The sequence below is a fragment of the Rutilus rutilus genome (genome assembly GCF_951802725.1).
Source record: "Rutilus rutilus genome assembly, chromosome: 4".
Classification (NCBI taxonomy): Eukaryota; Metazoa; Chordata; class Actinopteri; order Cypriniformes; family Leuciscidae; genus Rutilus; species Rutilus rutilus.
This window is the reverse complement of record NC_140212.1, coordinates 41,979,160-42,003,081: the sequence shown is the minus strand read 5'-3', so window position 1 is coordinate 42,003,081 and position 23,922 is coordinate 41,979,160. Positions and strand designations below refer to the sequence as shown.

General features: G+C 38.8%; 2 protein-coding genes across 3 annotated transcripts in view; one reads left to right on the top strand and one right to left on the bottom strand.

The window, feature by feature from the left end:
* Positions 1-23,922, top strand: part of LOC311289282 (uncharacterized protein) — a 333,082-nt gene that overhangs the window by 100,416 nt on the left and 208,744 nt on the right. The gene's annotated exons all lie outside the window — the stretch shown is intronic.
* Positions 15,361-23,922, bottom strand: part of LOC311289274 (uncharacterized protein) — a 10,834-nt gene continuing 2,272 nt past the window's right edge. For both annotated transcript variants that reach the window (XM_084407114.1, XM_084407113.1), the window contains exons 3-5: positions 19,508-20,074; positions 17,645-17,956; positions 15,361-16,863 (exon numbers count right to left, since the gene is read on the bottom strand). In XM_084407114.1, coding sequence (XP_084263240.1) covers positions 15,701-16,863; positions 17,645-17,956; positions 19,508-20,074 — 2,042 coding nt within the window. In that variant the 3' untranslated portion in view covers positions 15,361-15,700. The remainder of the gene's footprint in view (positions 16,864-17,644; positions 17,957-19,507; positions 20,075-23,922) is intronic.

The following is a 23,922-nucleotide window of genomic DNA, read 5'->3' as shown; positions in this document are numbered from 1 at the left end:
TTTATACGATGATGGACAGATGATCAACAGTAGCATACTCATCCACGTCACCAAAAGAGCGCTTGGGTTGAATTTGTTTACAACAAAGATAACTGCCGCTGGAGAATTGAGATTTCATGAGTTCACACTTACAAATAAGTCAGATAGAATAAATGCATATTTGCCGTGCTGTCTGAGGAGAGGCTCCGGGCTCGGTGTTCGGCCCGAACCCAAAGCACTCCCCCCGTATTCCAGGCTGTGGAAGACCAAGCCGTGAGTGGAGGGTCCTGGAGGATCCTGAAAACTGTCAAGGAATGTTAGGTGAGTTGACAGAGTGAATAAAAATATGAAGAGTTCGGTTGCAAAATGCGATAAACGCCATTTTTTGACATTTGGATTTTATCATTGGAAATCACTGATCAGATGTACCTTAATCTATGTGTGAATTGCTGCCATTAATAAGATTTAAAAATGTACATTTTATGCCTACTACAAAATGTATTTTTTCACAAAACGCGATATCAGCCAGCCCAGTTTCTTTACAAAGTGCGATATAACGGTTAGGCTATAGAACGTTCAGGATGCTGCGCGAGCTCTGGATGTCACGCGAGGAGAGAGTCACCGCCGGTGAAGTGCTCCGAGTTTGCTCAGTGATTTAACGATAATACCAAAACAAAAAAACATATATTTTTAAAAAGAGGATTCAATAGGCTAACTAAAAAAACGTTTACCATTTCATTGTTTATACTGTAGGCGGCGAGCAGTCACGTAGGCTACGTCACTGATCAACAGCTGTCTGTCAGTCAGAGAATCAAAGCTTCAGAGTCAAGCTAACGTTATGGATTTCGATGACGGATTGGAGCCGGTCATTCCAGACTGTCAGATGAAGATGTAGCCTTCAACTTCACAAAAATGTATAAAAACGCTACAAAAGTGGACCAGGATAAAATACTCCTGCGTCTGTCAACAATAAACAAATGCAGCAGGGAACGAGTCTCCGCTGATGTCAAGAAGAAAGCCAGGGAGGTTACAGTGAAATACTGCCTTTTGTCCTGCGCTCCGCCCCATCACAAGATACCTGTCTGCAAGGCTTCATTTCTAAGTGTCCTTGGTAAGTTAATTTTTTAAATAATTTCTTACATGTAGCTGAGTAGCCTATCTGAAGATTTATTTATGCAGTTGCACCTATTATTTATAGCCTAAAACCTCACGTTAATTCTTGTTGTTGATTTATTATAAGGGATCATAGAGGGCACAGGTTGTTATGGAGAAAAATAAACGGTTTTGTTTTTTCACAACAACCAATAAACTCTATAAGCTATTATTATTATTATTATTATTATTATTATTATTATTATTATTACAGTGAAATAATGAATTAAATATGACGGGGCGAGGCGAGCTTGTGTCGCGGACTCGGTGCAACAGAGACAAGAACTGTGACACCGCGGCTCCGCCCGCTCTTATCATACAGGTTTGGTTTTCAGCAGCGGTGTGGAATGAGCCTCCACTCTTTCTGTAAAAAGCTACAAGTCGTTTATCTAACTAACTTAATCTTACTTATCTAAATTGTAACTAATCACAAATAGTCCGAAGCTGTTTAAGGATGGTTGAAACGATAAACATCCTGCAGTTTGTTTGCTCTGACAGCTCAGCTAGCCAGGCAGCGCAACGGTGCTTTTTTTTTTTTTTTTTTTTTTATGCCCAATGTCCCTATGTGAAGCACAAGCACACAGACATCCGTACGTTGTTATCCGACCTTTTCATTCAGGGACTGCCCTGGATTACTGGCACACACCATAGTCACATTATGTTTATTATGGCATTATGTTTTTGAATATTATGAATATTTACGATTAATTGATAAATTATTGTTAATTTTCCCACTGATGATCCAAAAGATTTCTTCAAATGCCCATCCTTAACCCAGGTGCTATAAACATAGTCTAAGATGGCCTGTTCAATCTTGGGTAAGCCAGAGGTGTAGCCTTTTATTCAATTAATTTATGATTTTCAGGTTCCAGAAAAAAACACAGACAACCTTATTAATACCTTTTCTGTACTCCACAGGTGTTAGTAAAGACAGAGTCTCCAGAGTGGTGAAATACTTCAGTCAACATGGTGAAGCCAGACCAGAGTGCAGGGGTGGAACCAGAAATGTTGATGAGAAGATGGAGAACAGGCAGGCAGTAGTTCAGCATGTGTCCTCATTCATGTGCAAGGTCAGCCACTACGCTCGTCGTGGTGCACCTGGACGGAAGTACCTCCAAAGTGACATGTCAGTAACCAAAATGCACCGGCTGTTCCAGGAGCAGAACCACAGGGACATCAGCTACTCCCTGTATTACAATGTTTTCTGCACCTCATTCAACTTGGGATTTGGGCATCCAGCAAAGGACTGCTGTGGATTACACTGCCAAAATTATAGTGTGTAGCTATATGACACTTTTTTTTTTGTTTAAGTGCAATAATTAGAATAATATTTTTCCTAAAATAACTTATTTTGAATAAAACCAGTCCTTCGATCGCCCTGACCAACATTTTTACAGGTAGCCTAAATTAGGATACATTTGTCTTACCTGTGTTATTTTCCACTTTCTTTCCAGCATGTGCTTTTCCATTCTTCGCATTTTCCTTGGCTGCATTCATCATGTAAAGTCGATGCATTATTTTAGAGCTCCTGAGATTCAACCTTATTTTCTTCATGCGGAATAATAAATTGTAGGCTATTCAATTGAATCAATTCTCATGTTTTTGATGTTTAAATTATATTGGCTGAAAACAGACTCGTGATCTTTAATTTGTGATAGAAGTTATAAGTAACATGAAAGTTATTATCTTAACATTACAATTAAAACACTAACATTTTTAACATTAACTTAATTTTACAATTAATTTAAATAATATTTTTACTATAGTTTATTTTCAGTTATAAAACTATAACCTCAAAACCATGTTTTTTAGATAAAATCCATTATCACAGTTAATTTAATGGATAAACAAATCCCCTTTTAAATCCAATATGGGTTTATATTTTAGTTGTCTGAGTTGCAAGATGTCCGGTCTAATGATAAAAATCAAAGGCGTGGGCGACTGGATTGTGTGTTGTCATGGAAATGGCATGTGAGGGAGACGTTCGCAAACTGGCACGGATAAATGTCCTCAGAACGTCCATCAGCGAACGTTCCAAAGCGGACCAGATGCGGACGTCCTCCGAAGGTCCGCTCGGGAACGTTCCAAAGCGGACCAAATGCGGACGTCCCCCGAAGGTCCGCTCGGGAACGTTCCAAAGCGGACCAAATGCGGACGTCCCCCGAAGGTCCGCTCGGGAACGTTACAAAGCGGACCAAATGCGGACGTCCCCCGAAGGTCCGCTCGGGAACGTTACAAAGCGGACCAAATGCGGACGTCCCCCGAAGGTCCGCTCGGAAACGTTACAAAGCGGACCAAATGCGGACGTCCTCCGAACGTCCGCTCGGGAACGTTACAAAGCGGACCTAATGCGGACCTAAGGGGACGTTCGAAACGTCCGGGGGACGTCCCCTGTTTGCTGGGAAGAATCAAGCGGAAGCCAGCTACAGACCACAACCCTCAGAGGATCAAAGAAGACACCTGACATTCTTAGAGAAGAACACATTTACTGAACAGAAACAGGGTATGCCCTAAAATGTAATTGTGTATTCTAGTCCATGGAACTTCCAGCTTAGCTGGCATAGAGTGGTGTATTTAGCTTTTGCCACTGCAAGAAATAAATGAGAATGAGGACAGCCCTCAAACTCTGCTCGAATAGCCTCTGTGTGTTCATTGCTGTAGAGCAGGGGTGTCAAACTCATTTTCACTGAGGGCCACATCAGCATTATGGCTGTTGTAACTGGAAGACTTTTAAAATGTTAACATGTCTCTTTATTTGATTATTACTTATTTAAGTTACAAATATTGTATATGCATTTGCAGGGGTGTTTCTAGGTTTTAAAAACATCAGGGGATGAGACCGAAACATCAGGGGCCGGGTAATAATGATTTGATACAGAGAATAATGTACAGTATATTGTATATATGCAGGGGCAAACTGGGGCAAAAATTCAGCCTAGGCACTGTAGCCACACCAGCACACATTAGCACACAGTCATGCGTATGCAAATGTGAGGTAGTTAGGGGGGGTTCGGGGACATGCTCCCCTGATAAAATTTGGATTTCTCTGACCTACATGTGTATTTTAAGGTGTTTAAAGGCCAACAAATTTGGATAACAATAGCTTTAAAAGCATGTCAGTGGGCAGTAGCATAAATTATTTGTCAAGATAACAGATTCTTAAAAATGAGGATGAGGATAAATGTTGCAATGAATGATCCACACTACAAAATGGAAATGCAGAATGTTTCTGCTTATTGTTGACAATACATAATCACATATTCCAAACAGGAATGGCCTTAAATGAGAAATCTTTCAAGAATGATGTTGCATAGATGTTACATTTCAATCAAAAACCAGTGCAATCTTTTTGTCTCCAGAGGCAAATGAGCAATTTATATTAGCATAAAGATTGGTTTCAGCAACTTGTTTCTTTCCTGAGTTAATCAATGTTTTGGCACTAATCAGTTTAAAGTTCAATTGTTCATTCATAAAGACAGTCACTTATCGCCACCTACTGACTTAATGATGCAAGTGGCGCAAACACAGACAAGCGGAGTGATACAAATGGTGAAAAGGCTAATACTGGTACCTATATTAAAATAATATAAAATATCAATATTATTCTTCAATAAGTTCTATGCAGCAGAATTAGATTTAACAGATTTTTTTTTTTTTACCAATTGTCATTATAAAGTATAGTCCTACAAAGCTATTTTTATCAGAGCATGAGCAGAGCAGGGAGAGGACCAGTGAACGAGAGGATCGTGATTCGTGTAATTTTACCAGTGTTGCCCAGCACGGCTATACACACCATGTTACAGCACAGTAGTACTATTGCAAAAAGAAACAAGTCCAGAAAAAAAAAATTACCGACTGAATGGTGGATAGGCAGGTAAAGCTAATCTACAGGGAAGTAAAGGTTGGAGTCAATATTATTTATTTATTTATTTATTATTTATTTATTGCACACAAGTCATACATAAATTTCATTCATTCATTCATTCATTCATTCATTCATTCATTCATTCATGACGTGCATGAACAAATTAAAAAAAAAGGAACAGGAAGAAGAAAATCTTATGGTACCTGTCGCTTATTTGTGCACATCAGACAAAAATAAAAAACAGCTGCTTTATAAATGAATCAACCCCAATCCTCACCCTAAACACCAAAAATTTTCAGTAATACCTATCTTTACACTTTCTTATAATCATTTTAAGCATGTTAGTCATAATTTTTCTTGTAACATTCCTGTATTTTTTTCTGACACAAATTCTTAAATTTACAAACACTTTTGCAGCACTTCAGTTCATAATCCAAGGTGTTCCACAGTTTAACTCCGTAAATAGACACACACATCTGTTTTTGTGTAGTGCGTGCGAAAAGAGTTTTAAAATGATATTGCCTTCTATGGCCATCTTCCTCTGATACAAGGGTAAATCAATTTAGCAAGACCATAGGCAGAACTCTCTGTTTAGCTTTCCACATAAAAATCAAAATCTTCAAATCAACCAAATCTTTGAATTTTAGAAGTCCAGAATTTACAAATAAACTATTAGTGTGTTCTCTGTAGCCTGTTTTGTTGATAATCCTTAAGGCTTTTTTCTGTAACAAAAACAGAGATCTTGTGTTACTACGGTATGTATTACCCCAGACTTATGTGCAGTATCCAAAATATGGGAGTATTAGGGAATTGTACAACATATGTAATGAAGAATAATCTAAAACATCTTTAACTTTATACAAGACCCCAATACTTTTACAAACTTTACTCTTAATATAAACTATGTGATCTTTCCAATTCAATTTATCATTCAAAATAACACCTAAGAATTTGATCTCATTAACTCTTTCGATTTCATTTCCTTCAATTGCTATTCTTACATTTTCATTCTTTTTACAATTACCAAAAATCATGTATTTTGTTTTCTCCCAATTTAAACAATTTATTTTTGTCAAACCATTTCTTAACTTTTCCCATTTCAGAATTGATATTTTTTGCAATTTCTGACAGATTATTTCCAGAATAAAAAATGTTGGTATCATCAGCAAACATCAAAAACTGTAATACTTTAGAAACTTGACAGAGGTCATTAATGAACAAAACGAAAAGTAATGGGCCTAACACGGACCCTTGTGGAACTCCACATATTATATCTTTTAACTCAGATCTTTGATCATTAATTTGAACAAACTGCTGTCGATTATTGAGATAACTTTTGAGCCATTGATGAGCTGGACCCCTAATGCCATAGTTGTATGATTTTGACAATAGCAGACTGTGATTTATGGTGTCGAATGCTTTGCTTAAGTCGATGAAGACCCCCACTGTGTGTTGCTTATTCTCAGTTGCAGATGTTATTTTTTCTATGAGTTCAATTAATGCCAAAGCTGTTGATCTTTTTGCTCTAAAGCCATATTGTTTTTCAGTAATCAATTTATGTTTTTCTAAAAAAATATTTAGTTTTTGAGCAAACCACTTTTCAAGGATTTTAGAAAACTGAGAAAGCAATGACACTGGTCTATAATTGTTAAAGTGATGTACATCTCCATTCTTGAAAAGTGGAACAACTTTAGCGACCTTCATCTTCTCAGGAAAGACACCCGAATGTATAGACAAATTAAAAATAAAAGTCAGTGGATTAATAATACAGTCAATGGTCCTTTTTACAATGGTCATGTCAAGTCCGTCACTGTCAGTAGAAGTTTTATTTTCACATCTACTAACAATAGATGAAATTTCATTTTCCTGAACCTCACCCAGGAACATGTCTACAGGTCTACTTTCCATTCTACAGGTAGCATTTTGACTTTGGTTTGGTATATCAATTGATTTGGCAATATTTTCCCCAATATTGATAAAAAATGAGTTAAATTCATTGGCCACATCTATGCTGTTGTTCATAACAGTTTCATTGTGCACAAAATATTCAGGCAACTTAATATGTTGTGAATTTGGTTTTATTATATTATTTAATATTTTCCATGTTATTTTCATATTTCCTTTATTATCTTTTAATCGTTTATTGTAATAATCCCTTTTAGTTTCTTGCAAAATTGTAGTCAATTTATTTTTGTATGCTTTGATAATGGCCTCACAATTAGGTGTCCTATTTATTACAAAGTCTTTATACAATCTACTTTTCTTTTTACATGCTTTAATTAATCCTAATGTCATCCAAGGTTTATCACTTTTAGGGGTTTTCTTTGACAGCTTTAGTGGACAGCATTTATCATAGCTAGATATATACATATTTAAAAAGGTTTCATATGCTGCATTCACATCATTCACATAGACACCTGACCAGTTCTGTTGTGAAAGCTCACTCCTAAAGTCATTTATTGTTTTCTCGGTCCTCACTCTAAAATATGAAGGCTGATGCGAACTCTTGTATATCTCAGGTTGCATATCATATATGGTAAAAACAGGCAAATGATCGCTTAAGTCATTTATCAATAATCCACTTTTAACAATTTTTTGAACATCATTTGTGACAATATTATCAATTAATGTGGCACACGAGCTAGTGATTCTGGTAGGCTGTGTAATTAGAGAAAAAAGATCTTATATACAATGCATCTAAGAAATCTGAAGTAAACTTCATTTAGACATTTAGATTGATTAAGAAAATCAATATTGAAATCACCACTTAGGCTATTAAAAATGTTTTGTGGTTATTCTGTGTATCAAGTAATTGTTCAAATTTGTCCTGGAAAACATCTATTTTGGTTCCTTGAGCTCTGTAAATGCAAGCAGCAATCACATTCCTGTTTTTTCCCATATCGATTTCAAAACAAGTTTGCATTTCAAATGACTATCAACATACAACGCCACACCTCCTCCTCTTTTTTCTGATCTACTTACATGGTATAGCTTTTATCCTTCTATTTCAAAGTCTACACCCTTTTCATTGCTAATCCATGTTTCAGAAAGTGCTATTATTTTGAATCGACTTGTAAATGTAGTGATATAATCCTTCATTTTGTTGAAATTTGCATAAAGACTTCTGATGTTGAAATGAACAAGCGACAGACTGTCCCTTGAATTAACATTTAAATTAAATTCATAATCAGTATAATATTTAGAGGTGTCGCATCTTTCATTCAACACATGGCTATCAGGGTCCAGGTCCTTATCAAAATCATGCATGCTTTGCTCTCTAATATCAAATCTTGTCAGTGTTGTACCTATCTAGTTTTAAATAATAACAACTAAAAATCTCCATATATTCAAAGATGTTTTCCAAAGACAGGTAGAAAACAAAATATTGGTGATTGAACATTAAACATTCCCTTCCCACTCTTCCCACGCTCATCCCACCCCCCTCCTCTCTCCCTCTCCCTCTCCCTCTCCCTCTCCCACCGCCCCCCCATACATAAAATAAGTCAGCGCTCATAATAGTTCCACTCTCCCGGGAATTTGATCAAAGTGACAGTCATTATGATAAACCAAGAAAAAAAGTCAACAAAAGTTCACAAGCTCAAGAAAAAAAGTCAAACAAAATTGCCTCATTGCAGCCTTACCATGTCACTGCGCTGGAGTTACTTTAATTCTCAATAGTTGAAATGAAAAGCTCAGCCTTACTTGTGTCTTGAAATAGATGCTTGACATTCCCTTTGGTGAATTTTATTGTCGCGGGGTACAGAAGGAAAGCCTGAAACCCCTTTGTACGGGCTTCATGCATCACCTTGTAGCATGATTTACGACGCTTCAAAGTGGCCTCGCTGTAGTCCGCGGCAAACTGAAGTTGAATATTAGCCACTTCAGAACTATTTTTCCTGGATTCTTTGAGGATACGATCCCTGTCGGTATACCGGAGACATCTAACGATCAGCGGCCGTGGTCTCCGCGGCTCACTCCCAACTGCCTCGCTCAGGCAGGCGTCCAAGCCGGTGACATCGCATCAGCTCCGGGCAGGTGTCAACGAGAGCAGGGAACCACTTGGGAAGTTGTTCTCGCAGGTAATCCAGAGCATTTGTACCTTCAACTCCTTCTTTTAAATTGAAAATAAGCAGATTGTCTCTCCGTGCGCTATCCTCCATTTCTGTGAGTTTTGCTTGATATTTGTGCATTGTTTCCACACATTGTGAGACAGTTTGTTCAGCCTCACTCACACGCTCTTTTAACTGGGTTGTATCTGAGCGTATTATCCGTATTTCCTCCGTGTGCTTGGATAAAGTTGAATGCATACTATCAATGCGTTTCTCAAGCCTGTTGATACGTGATTCGGCTTTCACATCGGCCTCTTTGAAGTATTTGGCCATTAAGTCATCAATGGCCTGAGTCAAGGCCGCATTGTTTTCACCCAGCTGCTTGTTTACCTCAGTCATAATGTGTTGTTTGGCTGCAAACGACTGTCTTGTTTCTCGCATTGACAAGATATAGATTTAAGCTGAAATTGTCCTTCTTTACATAACAGTCTTGTCACACGTACCAAAGTTCATTTGAGCGTTTTGGGAGAGTGTTGCGCCAAGTCTCAGCAGGCAGCCGCCATTTTCCCATAATCATTATGTATGAGGAATATACATTTCGGAAAGTTGGACTGTATCTTTCAACATTGTTCATTCATTTTTATTTACTATTAGCTAGAAGAGATGATTGGGTCACGTGCCGCTAGGGATCTGTCACGTCACATTTACAAGCGCCAAAACAGTATTTATAGTAACTTAAGTGAGTGAGAGGGGGTAAGAGGGACGAACTGGGGAGCGCAATATAGGTGCGCTGCATTTGGCTCTAAGCAAATCCACGTATATCCATGTGAGTGTGTTAACGTTATCCTCACCTAGCGCCACTTCACAGATTGCAGCTGCTGCTGTAGCGGCATGTTCAACGCTTTGGACGTTGTTCTTCCTGTCTGTATCCCCAACAGTAGCTGTAAAAAAGTTTGTAATCTTTGGCAGCGTTGCCAAATTCTTATCAGCGTCTATTCGCTTTTTTCTTTTATTTAAGCCTTACTTACTTTGTTTCAACTTCACGTTTAGACTCATCTTGCTTCATCTCTGTTTGTGTACTTTCCAGTCCTCCTGTCACTGCGTGTTTATCTTTCGCGCCGCGCACCATTACGGGCTAGTCCATTTCATTGTGAAAGTAGGGGTTGTATGTGTAGGTACAGATAACCATTAACTGGAAATTTTAACAACTACTTCAACGTTTCAACGTATTTCTTAAGAATATTAATGAAATTTACCATGCTTTTGAAGCGTTCATAATGATAAGGGGCTTTTTCTTTTCTTTTTTTTGAGGTTGGTTGGGGGCCCCCCTACTACGACCGCTGGTAGGGGGCCCCAAGCAGCCGCCTACCTATGCCTCTATGTTTAGACCGCCACTGCACACACACACACACACACACACACACAAACAAGGAGGTTGCTTGCGGAACATTGAGCAGAACGTGCTGTGAACACGGAGTCTGCTCTCCGGCACAGCGCGCACATACAGCGGAACACGCTTCGAAGTTATGCATCTTCGGAAGCGGACTCGCACACAAAGTCATAAAATACGTTGAGCCAGAGTCAAACCATCGCTGAACAAGGAGGGGCGCGGCGGCTTTTTAGTGTCTTTCGGTCAAAAACCGAATGTTATTTTCGGCAGCCTAAATTTCATTGCATCCCTAATTTTAAGACACCCATATGCTCTCGCGGGCCATATAAAATAATGTGGCGGGCCGGAATAGGCCCGCAGGCCTTGACTTTGACACGTGCTGTAGAGTAAAAATCTGTCTGTCTGAAAAAGATAGATTTGTATAAAGCTACCCCGACAGACTTTACAAAGTCTGTCAAGGTTTCCAACCAGTCACAACAGAGTACCCACTTGACATGGTAGTGCATGAGCAGGCATAGCTGTCCAGCTGTGGTGCACTGAATGGGAGGCTAACACACAGTTTCCACTAATGCCAACATATTTTTCAAGTCTATTTAAAAGAATGTTGTGGTCAATAGTGTCAAATGCAGCACTAAGATCGAGTAACACCAATAGAGAGATACAACAACGAACAGATGATAAGAGCAAATCATTTGTGACTCTAATGAGAGTTGTCTCAGTACTATGGTACTGTCTAAATCCTGACTGAAGGATTTAAAAAGGAACATAGTTGTGAAGATACTACCTTTTCTAGTATCTTTGACAGAAAGCGTAGATTCGAGATCGGCCTGTAATTGACTAATTCTGAAGGATCAAGTTGCGTTTTTTTAACAAGCGGTTTAATCAGCCAGCTTAAAGGTTTTTGGTACGTATCCTAGAGACAAAGATGAATTGATAGTAAGAAGATGATCTATGACCTCTGGAAGCATCTCTTTCAGTAGCTTAGTCGTTATAGGGTCTAACATACATGTTGTCGATTTAGATGATTTAATGAGTTTAGCGAATTCTTGCTCTCCTATAGCAATAAATGAATCAAATTTTTCCTTAGGGAGACTACAGTGCACTGCCTGATGCGATACTGTAGTAGACGGTTGCATAGTTATAATTTTCTCCCTGATATTATCAATCTTATAAGTGAAGAAGTTCATAAAGTCATTACTGCTGTGTTGTTTGGAAATTTCTGGGCTTGAAGCTTTCTTTTTCGTTAGTTTAGCCACTGTTTCAAATAAATACCTAGGATTTTGTTTATTTTCATCTAATAGGGTTGAAAAATAAGCAGATCTAGCAGCTTTTAAGGCCTGTCTGTATGCAGTCGAACACTCTTTCCATAAAATGCGAAATACCTCTAGTTTTGTTTTCTTCCAGTTGCGTTCCATTTTTCTGGCTGCACTCTTAAGGGACTGAGTGTGCTCGTTGTACCGCGGCGTTGGACTATTTTCTTTAATCTTCTTTAAGCGCAACGGAGCAACCTGTGGGGTCCCCCAGGGGTCAGTGTTGGGAACATTGTTGTTTAATTTGTATATAAATAATGTGTGGGAGGTGTCAAAAACACTGAAAACCATTTTATTTGCTGATGATACTAATTTAATCTGTTCTGGGGAAAATCTGGAACAGCTCTTGGATACAGTTGAAAATGAATTACAAAAGATGAAGAGCTGGTTTGATGCAAATAAACTAACACTGAATTTAAGTAAAACTAAATTTATAATTTTTGGTAATCGTGACACAACTTTAAACAAAAAGCTTATGATAAATGATATTGAAATGGAAAGAGTAAAATAACTTACATTTCTGGGAGTAATAATCGATGAAAAATTATGTTGGAAGCCACATATACATTATATCTTGGCAAAAATATTCAAATCAATTGCTATATTGTATAAAACGTACTCGGTTACTAACGTAACCTCGGTTCTCTCTAGAAGAGGGAACGAGTACTGCGTAATATCTTACTCTATGGGGAAATCTCTTTTTTGCGAGATATTGAAGCCAAAAATTATCCTTCATTTTGAAATAATGTAAAACACGTTGCGTCAGCATGCAGGCATAGGCAAGACGGCTCGCTTGCCTATTGGCTGCCCTGCGGCAACTGCAGCAGCCTATCGTAAGCAGGACTTACGAGTCCTGTAAGTCATTCTGGTGCTTTTTCCACGGGTTTGGCATGCTCAAGGGTGAGGCAATAACTGACTGAAGGTATATTTTAAATATAATTACTTGATTTTGTCTGTGTTTGTCATTTTATAATAAAATATTGTGTGGCTGTCACATGCAAAACGATCCATTATCAATTTCTGTCAGGCTTGGGAAACATTTTTAAAATAACATTTATAATAAAGCTTAGAAACATACAACATGCATAACTGTGAATAATATAAACGTCTCTGGTTGGTCACTTTCTTGTCTATTTTCGCCCTAGGAAAACATGGATGTATGTACCGAAGTAGAATTCATCAGCTTTAGCCTTGATTTCTTGGATCAGCTCATCATCCCTCCATACTCTCTCCACGGTTAAGTCACTCCTTGTATCCGTCACCAGATCACACCAAGCTAAGCCAGTGACATCAGCTGACCCTGGACTTGCCAGTGGTAGGTGTGTTTTTTTTTTTAAGTTTTGCTTGACCCCCAATAATATTGGTGTGTGATGCCTCTCCAATGTCGTTCACATCAGGGCACTTAACCTCTACTAGGCCATAGGGAGGTTCTTCGTTTGGGTCCACCACTTTACCATCTGGACTGGCACCGAGGTGTGGAGCATCGGGGTGGATGATGAGACCGCATGGAAGAACGTTAACTTCAAACGTCTCAGCATAGCGGCGAAGAACCTCTGGCTCAAGCTCCATTCCTCTACGCATTGCTTTGGTCTGGGGGGCACCTTTAATGATCCGGCCAGCAAGTGTCTTTGCTGTGGACTCTGATCTGACATGAGCAGCTTCATGGAACTTGCTTGCTGTAAGACGGAGGCGACGCATGCTAAACCAGAGTGGGCTTTTGGATTGACCCCTTGTTCCCTCCTCAACGATCCCTGATATCTCAGGGGTCACCTCCAGACTCTGCATATGCAGGAGTTCAGCCCAGCTACCAGGGACAAAATGAAATTGTGGAAGTGTGTATTGTCGGACAGGTAATGGGGGGAATTGTGGAGCATATGGATTAATAAACACATCCTTTGGTATCACAGCTGGACACTGATAAGACAGCAGTGAACCTTTTGGGACCTCTCCAAATTTAGATGACACCATGCTTACAGCAGACATTCCATCAATAATTTTAGCTATAAGCGGTTGTGGTCGAAGGGAGATGAGGGATGCTGCTCCAGCAATCATGTCTTTGTCAGGCAAAGGTCCTTAAACAAAAATGTTCATGCTTCAGTGTGTTAATTCTTATCTGATGTGAAGATGTATTGTATTAGTATTTGGAGATTACCTCCATATGCTCTGTACAGAGTAGACTGCACACAGCTCCTACCAGAGGCTTTTGGCTTGCGCACTACAAGCTCATCCACTGGTTCAGGAGTGATGCCCTGACAAAACATATATTGCACTTGATTGTAATCTGATTTGCACATCATGCACTTTACATACATTTTTATTTATTATTAACTGTAGTCAAAATTAAAACTGTTTAGTTTTTTTGTTTGTTTTTTGTTACCTGGGTGCGTAGCCTATGCCAGGTCTGCTGTTTGCTTGTGCAAGCAAGGGCAGCTGGAACATTTTTGGTTCCTAATGTACTGTAATGTGCTGTCTGGTAAAGTAGTGCTACCAGGTGGTTGCACAAACTTCTTCCAGCAGCACAAGTACAAGTATAAGCTGCCATTTGAGGTGGATAGTTGGATTCAAGCGTGATCTGAAGAAAGTGATTGAAAGACTCATATATTTCACATCTTCATTAAACCTTTGTCTTTTTGGGTGTACATGATTTTTTTTTAAACGTAATATCACTTACTGCATTAATGTTTTTAGTCTAAAATTTGTTTATTATTTATTTGCCTTAATTACATTATTTTCATGTTTAGATAAAACAGCAAAGTTAAATTAAATTCACTGGAAAGATGTACAATTCTTAGTTTCATTCATGGTGGTAACATGAAAATGAGCCATAATCTAGTGTAATTCATTATGAATTCTGCACTCTCCTGGACTAAATAACATTGTTTTTTTTAAGCTACTAGAAATCACACATACAATCAGACATCATTTAAATTTATTTATTGATTTTGTGGGTAAAGATATAGTAAGTGTGAGATTAGTAATCAACTGTAATGCAATTTTAATGAATGGAACAGTTTTTTAACAGTGTCTATAGCTGCTGTTGCTATTGATACTGAGACAAGTAATACATTAGAATTTATCTGGTTATCAGAAAATATACCATTCATCATTAGTTAAATCCAGTAAGTTATGTATTTACCTCAAGCTGAACTTATTAATGACCTATAGTTGGCGAGTAAAGGAAAATTAGGTTAAAATCATTGTGTTGCAAAAGTGATTATTTATAACCATTAGGCAGTCTATCACCAAACCTAAATGACTCCAAATAAGCCACAAAATGTGCAACGTTACAATAATAGACTCACTTTACTTTAATGCTTACACAGATTCCATGTTGTTAGCAATGATGCTTGAAAACTCTATGATATACCAGTTAAAACGCCTGAAAATATTGTTTAAAAGCTGACTTTTTTACCATGTAAGATCACAATATCACAGAAGATTTAAATAATTGAGTTACCACAACTGGGCAAAGTGAGTAAAATGCGCTTTTGTATATTTGGAAACATTTTGTTTTTCCCATGGATTTTTCACCACTACTGTCAAAGTAGTTCCTGAGTTTGTGTTCCTTGCCTTTGGCCTACCTAGTTGGGATTTAAAAGACAATATTCAGAGATTATCAATTCAATTCATATTTATTTGTATAGCGCTTTACACAATGCATATCATTTCAAAGCAGCTTTGTATGTACAGAAAATGTATGCGTCTACATTTCAATTAAGAGTGATCTGTTATCAGAGGTGTCTAAATTATGTATACAAACCACACAGTTAGCTAATAATGTATTCATTTAAAACAGTGAGCTCACTGACACTTTCAAATGAGAACAAAAGCTTAAACTGAATTGAGCTAGATAATGACACTATTTGAACTAAAGCAAAGCAGATGGTCAGGTGCAGCCACGGGAGTTTTACCAACTTTTTTAAAATAAAATTATACAATCACACTTGGTCGACATTCAGCTGCGGTGTGAACGTAACCTTACTCTCACACAGATACGAATTTTCTGGTGCCATTTTAAACCGCCGAGCCATTTAAATCCCTTTCCACACAAAGAACACAAATGTGGTCTCACATCTGCATGACTTTTCAGGTGTATCTGTAAGTGTGAAGGCAAAATAAAGTTTGTATTACACTGATCACAATTAAATTTCCTTTCTCCAGATTGAATGTGCTGAACATTGCTCCTTTTTCTAAGCCTCTTTCCACTTTCAGAGCACTGCGATTTCTTTCCACAACGTGTTTGCAAGTGACGTTTCAGGTCTCTTTTATATGTGAAACTCTTCTCACACTGAAGACACGTGAAAGGTTTCTCTCCAGTGTGAAGCCTCGTGTGAACCTCAAGTGATATTTTCTGACTGAAAATCTTTCCACACTGATGACATTTAAAACAGTTCTCTCTTGAGTGAAGCCTAGAGTGGTAAGTAAGGTTTATTGCACGTGTAAAACATTTTCCACATTCAAGGCACATGAATGGCTTCTCTCCAGTGTGAGTTTTCATGTGAGTCGTAAGATTTCCACTTTGTGAGAAGCTCTTCCCACACAGTTTGCAGGTGTGAGGACTCTCACCAGTGTGAACTCTCTTGTGGGCATTAAACGTTCTTTTATATGAGAAGCTCTTTCCACACTGTTTGCAGGTGTAAGGACTCTTACCACTGTGACTTGCCATGTGTGAATCAAGGATTGCTTTAAGTCTGAAACTCTTTCCACACTGAACACATGTGAATGGCTTCTCTCCGGTGTGAATTGTCATGTGTGACTTAAGACCTCCTTTGTGCGCGAACCTAGTCCCACACAGTTTGCAGGTGAAAGGCTTTTCTCCAGTGTGACTTCTCATGTGGGAATCAAAAAGCGCTTCGTATTTGAAACTCTTCCCACACTGTTTGCAGGTGAAAGGCTTCACTGCAGTGCTCGTATGAGAGGTGAGGCTTACTTTACAAGAGTTCTCTCCTGAATGTGTACTCTGAATGTGGCAATTAAGGGATACTTTCTTTTTGAAGCTCTTTCCACACTGATCGCATGTGAACGGCCTCTCTCCAGTGTGAACTCTCATGTGGGAATTAAGGTTTCCCATGTGAATGAAGCCTTTTCCACACTGTTGACATGTGAAGTCTTTCAGTTCTAAAGCAAAAAAAATAAATAAAAAAAAGTTAACAGCAGTTTAATGGCTCAAAGCAACAGATATCAAAACCAAGATAAAAGTATTAAAACATCAAAACCAACATTTTGCAACAAAATATTGTTATAGACCAATCCTGAATCTGCCATTCAGATCTAATCTTATTCACTGTGCTATGGTACTTGTGAACAATTTCAGTAAGGATTAAAGCACCATCATTTATTAAAGTGATACATGACCCTGATTTTGGCATCTAATCACGAGTACATCTATGTTGTCAAAAGAGATAATAGCACTAGAAGAAAGATCCCAACACTCTTTTGGATAGGTACATTGTCATTTGTCGATAAGCATTAGCACGGTTTAGGTCAAGTCTATTCGACTGCTAATACTTTGTGTAAACAAATAGACGTTTCATCAAACACAAGTATGGAGTGCAGCAGGGCTCAGTATTAGGTCCTCTGATTTTCTCCTAATGTATGCTGTCCCTGAGGGTCATTATCTTTAGACTTCACTATGTTTTGCCAATGATACTCTGTTTTACATTTCCTCACAACATGATAAAACTGCCCAACTGTCCAAGTTGATTTTGCGGCTGTATCAACAAACAGATAACAGACAAATAATAATTAATAATGAAAATAATCACCTATGAATTTGATATTTTATTAATCATGTCTGCACACAGTGCATGGAATAAACCCCCCCCAGTCATGTAACTTTAACAGTAGTGAATAACACATTTCTGTGGATCCCACAGTTTGCAGGTTTAAGGACTCTCACCTGTGTGACTTTTCACGTGTGAATCACAGGTTGATTTAAGTCTGAAACTCTTTCCACACTGATGACATATGAAAGGCTTCTCTCCAGTGTGAACTCTTATGTGGTATTTAAGGTTATGTCTTCGAGTGAAACTCTTTTCACATTGAGGGCAGGTGAATTTACTGTTAGATTTGGTCTTCTGAACTTTTGTTCGTGATGAAGTCGTTTCAGTCTGAATGGATTTTTCTATATCCATGAAATCATGCCTCTGATTTTTATCTTTTTCTTCTATTTCATTCAGTTCTTGATTCTCTTCTTTCAGTGCCATCAGGTCTAAAGTGGAAAAAAAGACCAATACAAGTTAACAGCAGTTTAATGGCTCAAAGCAACAGACATCAAAACCAAGATATATAGGTATTAAAACATCAAAACCAAAAGTGCGCAACAAAACTGCATTGTTATAGACCAATCCTGAATCTGCCATTCAGGTCTAAGATATTAGAAATATAGAGTCCTCTTCACTATGCAATATTACTTGTGAACAATTTCCGTAAGGATTATCATTTACTAAAGTCCTACATGACCTGCTTTTGGCATCTAACTATACATCGTTTTCTAGTGCTAATAGCTTGTGTTACGTCCAGAAACAAATTATTTATTGGTATGGTCCCAGCCTAGCCTAGCTAAGCCTGTTGCTACAGTTTGCAATCTTGTTGTTGAACATGATAACTGCTTAACTTTCTACTCTGTGGTATTGTATTATTATTTCGATCTGATTGTTGGAAATGTCTCTCACATTTACCCTTGCAGTTAAAGTGCGGAGCTTACTGTTATTTATCCATATCAGTTATCTTTTCTTTCTTTGATTTTGTGGCTGTATCAACCAACTCATAACATCGACAAAAAACTGTAAATAATTGATAAACAAAACTAATTGGTGATTTTCATTAATAATGATGTCTGCACACAGTGCATAGAATAAACATCCCCCAGTCATGTCACTTGACTTTACAGTAGTGAACATGGGCGTCGGAACCATTGTATATGGGTGGGACAAGACCCACCCACTTTTTAAGACCAATGATATTATACCCACTCACTTTTACCGTCTCTAATTCAGCGCATTTGTCTGTTCGCTTTTCAGAGCGCCGTCAGTAAAATCCATTCCACTTGAGGAATAAAACAAGTAATAAAAACTCAGTGAGTGTTTTAGCGCAATTTTCTGACGTCATGGGATCACAACACTAAGAGATAGTAAATCCTTTCCTGTATTTTTTTTGTGCGTTCCCGAGATTAGACCTTCCTTAACATAATGCCGAAAACCCGAAGTCTCTAGGTGGTCTGGTTGAGGAGTAGATAGAAGTGCAAGATTGGTGCGCACAGACAGAACAGAAATCATGAGTTAACAATCGCAATTTTGTCCGGTGGAAAATTGCGCTAAAAACCCCCCGAAACTGACGAAAGTAACCGCCCGTTGTACCCTTCCAGTCAAATATTACGTTGCGAACATCAATAACAGCTTTAAGTTGTCATTGCTGGCAAATGACCATGATATTATAGGGGATGATCCACGGATAGCTGTGCATTTAATGCACAACGTGGAGGCAAAGAACCACCCAACGTTAAGTGGAGTTTAGTTTAGCAGTACTTGTTTAATTAAAAGGCACCAGAATACATGAAATGGTATTTACTCCAGTAACATTTTTCTGGGGGAGGACCCACCCACTTTTTTTTTTCTTCCGACGCCCATGGTAGTGAACAACCCATTTCTGTGGATCCCAGTTTGTAGGTTTAAGGACTCTCACCTGTGTGACTTTTAATGTGTGAATCATAGGTTGATTTAAGTCTGAAACTCTTTCCACACTGATATAATAAAGTTCTTACCTGAGTGTTTTCTCTTTGTATGGGAATTAAGGGTTTCTTCACATAGGAAACTCTTTCCACACTGATCACATGTGAACAGCTTTTCTCCAGTGTGAACATTCATGTGGGAATCGAGGGTTACTTTTTTAGTGAAACTCTTTCCACACTGCGGGCACGTGAAAGGCTTCTCTCCAATGTGAACTCTCATGTGGGAATTAAGGTTTCCTTTTTGAGTGAAACTTACTTCACAGTGTTGGCAGGTGAACGGCCTCTCTCCAGTGTGAACTCTCATGTGGGCATTAAGGTTTGCTTTCTGATTGAAACTCTTTTCACACTGATCACATTTGAAAGGCTTCACTCCAGTGTGAATTTTCATGTGGAAATGAAGGCTATGCTTGTGTTTGAAACTCTTTCCACAATGAGGGCAGGTGAAGTTACTATTAGATTCGGTCTTCTGAACTTTTTTTCGTGATGAAGTTGTTTCAGTCTGTATGTTTTTTTCTACATCCATTAAATCATTTCTCTTATATTCATCTTTCTCTTCTATTTCATTCAGTTCTTGATTCTCTTCTTTCAGTGCCATCAGGTCTAAAGCGGAAAAAGACAAATACAAGTTAATGGCAGTTTGATGGCTGCCAATTCTGAATCAGACATTCAGATCTAAAATATTAGAAAAATAGAGTCCTCTTATACTAGGAAATAGATATCCTTTTTGTCAATCTACCCGAGTCAAACTTTCGTTTAAAAGCATAATTAGGATGGAAACGCCACTTTTAAGTTTGATCATATTTTCCTTTTCGGTCAAATTGCCTTGTGAATGGGGAACTATGGGGAACTTGTGAACTATGATAGCATCAAAATCGCTATTTTTAAAACACTAAGAAGGTTCGACACAACATGAAACTTTGCTCAAAGTATCCCCAGGGGCTCTACACATGAACTCCAGCATTGAGAACATTGTTTGTGTACACAGAGTCTACCTAAAGAAAGATTTTGAACAACTCATGTGTCCGTCCGCTGGCATTTTGACAGTCAAAAATAGTCGATCGAGAGTAAAGATGGAAAGCTCCTAAAGCTTAGTTCAATATAAATTCACGGATAATCTGTCTTTTTGTCGTTAGTGAAAATCAATATTGACCTTGTATGAGACTTGATCCTCATATAAGAAACAATACTAAAATTCAGAGTGAGTTCATTCGCATTCACAGATCGACTATTTTTGACTGACAAAATGCCGGCGGCTGGAAACAGTGTTGTTTCTTTCTTTTTAGTAAACACCTAAACAATGTTCTCAATGCTGGAGTTCATGTGTAGAGCCCCTGGTGATACTTCGAGCAAAGTTTCATGTTGTGTCGAGCCTTCTTAGTGTTTTAAAAATAGCGATTTTTGATGCTATCATAGAAGTGCCCGAAGCACTCCCATTCAAGGCAATTGACCTTTCGCCGGCCCCTCCCCCAAAACGGCCATTGTCCAATCACACATCATAGCAACCGTTACTATGTGAGCAGGTCCGACAAACATTAGCAAGATGGTGAAGCGTGCGCCCACGGCGTTTGTAAATCGGACACTAGATACCCCGAGAGATTGTCTGGAGGAGTTGTGTTCTTTCCATTTCCAAAGCCGAAAACAACGTGAGCGATGCCTACAATGGATAAAACAGTGTGGACGGCCCCACTCCCAGTTAAATGTGTCGAACATTAGGAAGCATAAATACGTCTGCTGGCTGTGGTGTCGATGGCTACTTAAAGTTTTTTTTGTTTTGTTTTTCTGATCTGAAAAACTATCCTATCTGTTACTCAAAAAACATAATATTGTCTGAACCGCGAGTTTTATGATCCGTTGCCCCACTAATAAATATTATGGTCTCAACCGCGAGTTTTGTGATCTGTTGTCCCCCTAATAAATATTATTGTAAGTGCATTATAAAAGACAAGCAATGAAAGTTATTTAGATGCAAATTAAGGCTATGTCTGGTTAAACAGTTATTGTGTGATTTCGTTTATTGTGCGTTGTCAACTTGAAGCATGAATTTGAGAAAGAAAATAATTTTTGGAAGAAAATGCACCACGTACTTTTGTCAATGATATAAGTTATAGCTAAAAGATTGTAAAAGCTTTCAGTTCACCCTGCCTAATTGTAGTTGAAAAGTCAAATTAAGCTTGATTAATGATATACTGTGACTGATCAGATAAACTACAGCATCGAGAACATAACTCCCATGTGTTTTGCAGCATTTTTATTTTCAGAGAGTTTTTTCTTTCACACAAAAACACAACAGTGAGTGTCTTTCAATGCTTTTAAACACTTGTTTTCTTGTTCTTTGTCATATCACAAATTATGTGTATGAACACCGGTAAGCATTAGCCTCGATAGAGACGTAGATAGTAGTCGTGTCTCATTCATTGCGTATTTTTATATTTTGAATATATCCCTCCACTGCATACTTTCTATCAGAACCAGCACTAACTTCTTGAGCAATTTGAGCTACAGTAGCTCGTCTGTTTGATTGGACCACACAGGCCAGCCTTCGCTCCTCACGTGCATCAATGAGCCTTGGCCACCCATTACCCTGCACTGTTCCTTCCTTGGACCACTTTTGATACTGACCGGGAACACCCCACAAGAGCTGCAGTTTTGGAGATGCTCTGACCCAGTCGTCTCGCCATCACAATTTGGCCCTTGTCAAACCTGTCAAAACCCCATTTTTCCTGCTTCTAACACACCAACTTTGAGGACAAAATGTTCACTTGGTCCCTAATATATCCCACCCACTAACAGGTGCCGTGATGAAGAGATAATCAGTGTTATCCACTTCACCTGTCAGTGGTCACAATGTTATGCCTGATCGATGTATATACATAACGTAATATGTACAAACTTATATTTTGAAATCACGATGAACAATTAGGATATTTAGAAACCTATTGACATATTCTCCTGTGTAGGTGTAGGTTTATAAATGATTTACCTATAAAATGGCACACATTGCGTTTCCAGATATATAATAATGCATGAAACACTAAAATATTTTTAATTAAGAAAAATTAAATAGGCCTATTTTAAAACATTGCTTTAAAAAGGAGGGGGAAAAAGCACTTTGAAAATGATCTTTGAATCTGATGAATGTATCCAGCCAACACAGACATTTCTTATTTCCTTATTATGCTGCACAGCTATATTTTGACAAATGTTTGCCATGTCTCGATAGCGGACTGACTCAATGAAAGGTTGTATCAGCGATTTCAGGCCCAAAAAAGGCCCAAACATAAATGATCACATTCATCTAATGGCGCTTTTCCACTGCATGGTACAGTACGGCTCGGTTCGGTATGGCACGCTTTGGCGCTTTTCCACTGCATGGTACGGTACGGCTCGGTTCAGTACGGCTCACTTATGACGCATTTCCACTGCATGGTACGGTACGGCTCGGTTCGGTACGGCACGCTTTGGCGCTTTTCCACTGCATGGTACGGTACGGCTCGGTTCAGTACGGCTCACTTATGACGCATTTCCACTGCATGGTACGGTACGGTACGGCTCGCTTTAAATGGTACCACCTCTGTTGAGGTTCCAAGCGTAACGTACCGATACTAAAATGTCGTGGAAACACTGCAGATCACTGATTGGTCAGACAGAATCATCACTACCAGCGTCATTGTATTTACAACACGAGACACTAAACCTGCTAGATTTAAATAGCCAGTAGACAACAGCCAACGCTGTAGCGCCTGTTTTAAAAGTATTTGCTTCAAAAAAAATAGTATAAACTTAAAAAAAAGAAATGGCTGAATCGTGGTCATTGGACGAGGTGCAGACGTTCTGCAACGTGCAGACGTTGGTTGCCGAGGAGCGGATGGGGAAACCCGGAATGAAAAATTCGCATTTAATATGATGATGTCATGGCAGTAGAGACGGCAACTATAACGATCAGTCCCACCCACTTTGAAGCGGTACTAACTGCAGTGGAAAAGCAACCGAGCTAAAGCGAACCGAACCGTGCCGTACCGAGCCGAGTCGTACCACACAGTGGAAAAGCGAAGCGAGCCGAACCGTTCCGTGCCGAGTCGAACCGTACCGAGCCGTACCATGCAGTGGAAAAGCGCCATAATCTTTCCTAACGATCCGCTAGCTGCCCGCCCCATAAGCAGGCCGTCAAAAAAACGCGTCTCTCTAGCTCTGAGATCTGCACACAAAAACAACTGCGCTCACCAACCACTCAAAACCACAATAAATAGTGTTCCAACCAATCACCGACAGGGGCGGTTGTTGTGAGGTTTTGCGCTCGTGCACGGCTGCCTATGACGGCTGCACGCGAAAACCTCACAACACCCACCCCTGTCGGTACAACCTTTAAAAGCGTTTGTCGTTCCTTAAAACGTTGCAGTATACGTAAAACTTCTTTACATTTGGTATGTAGTAGGGCTGTCACTTTTGTG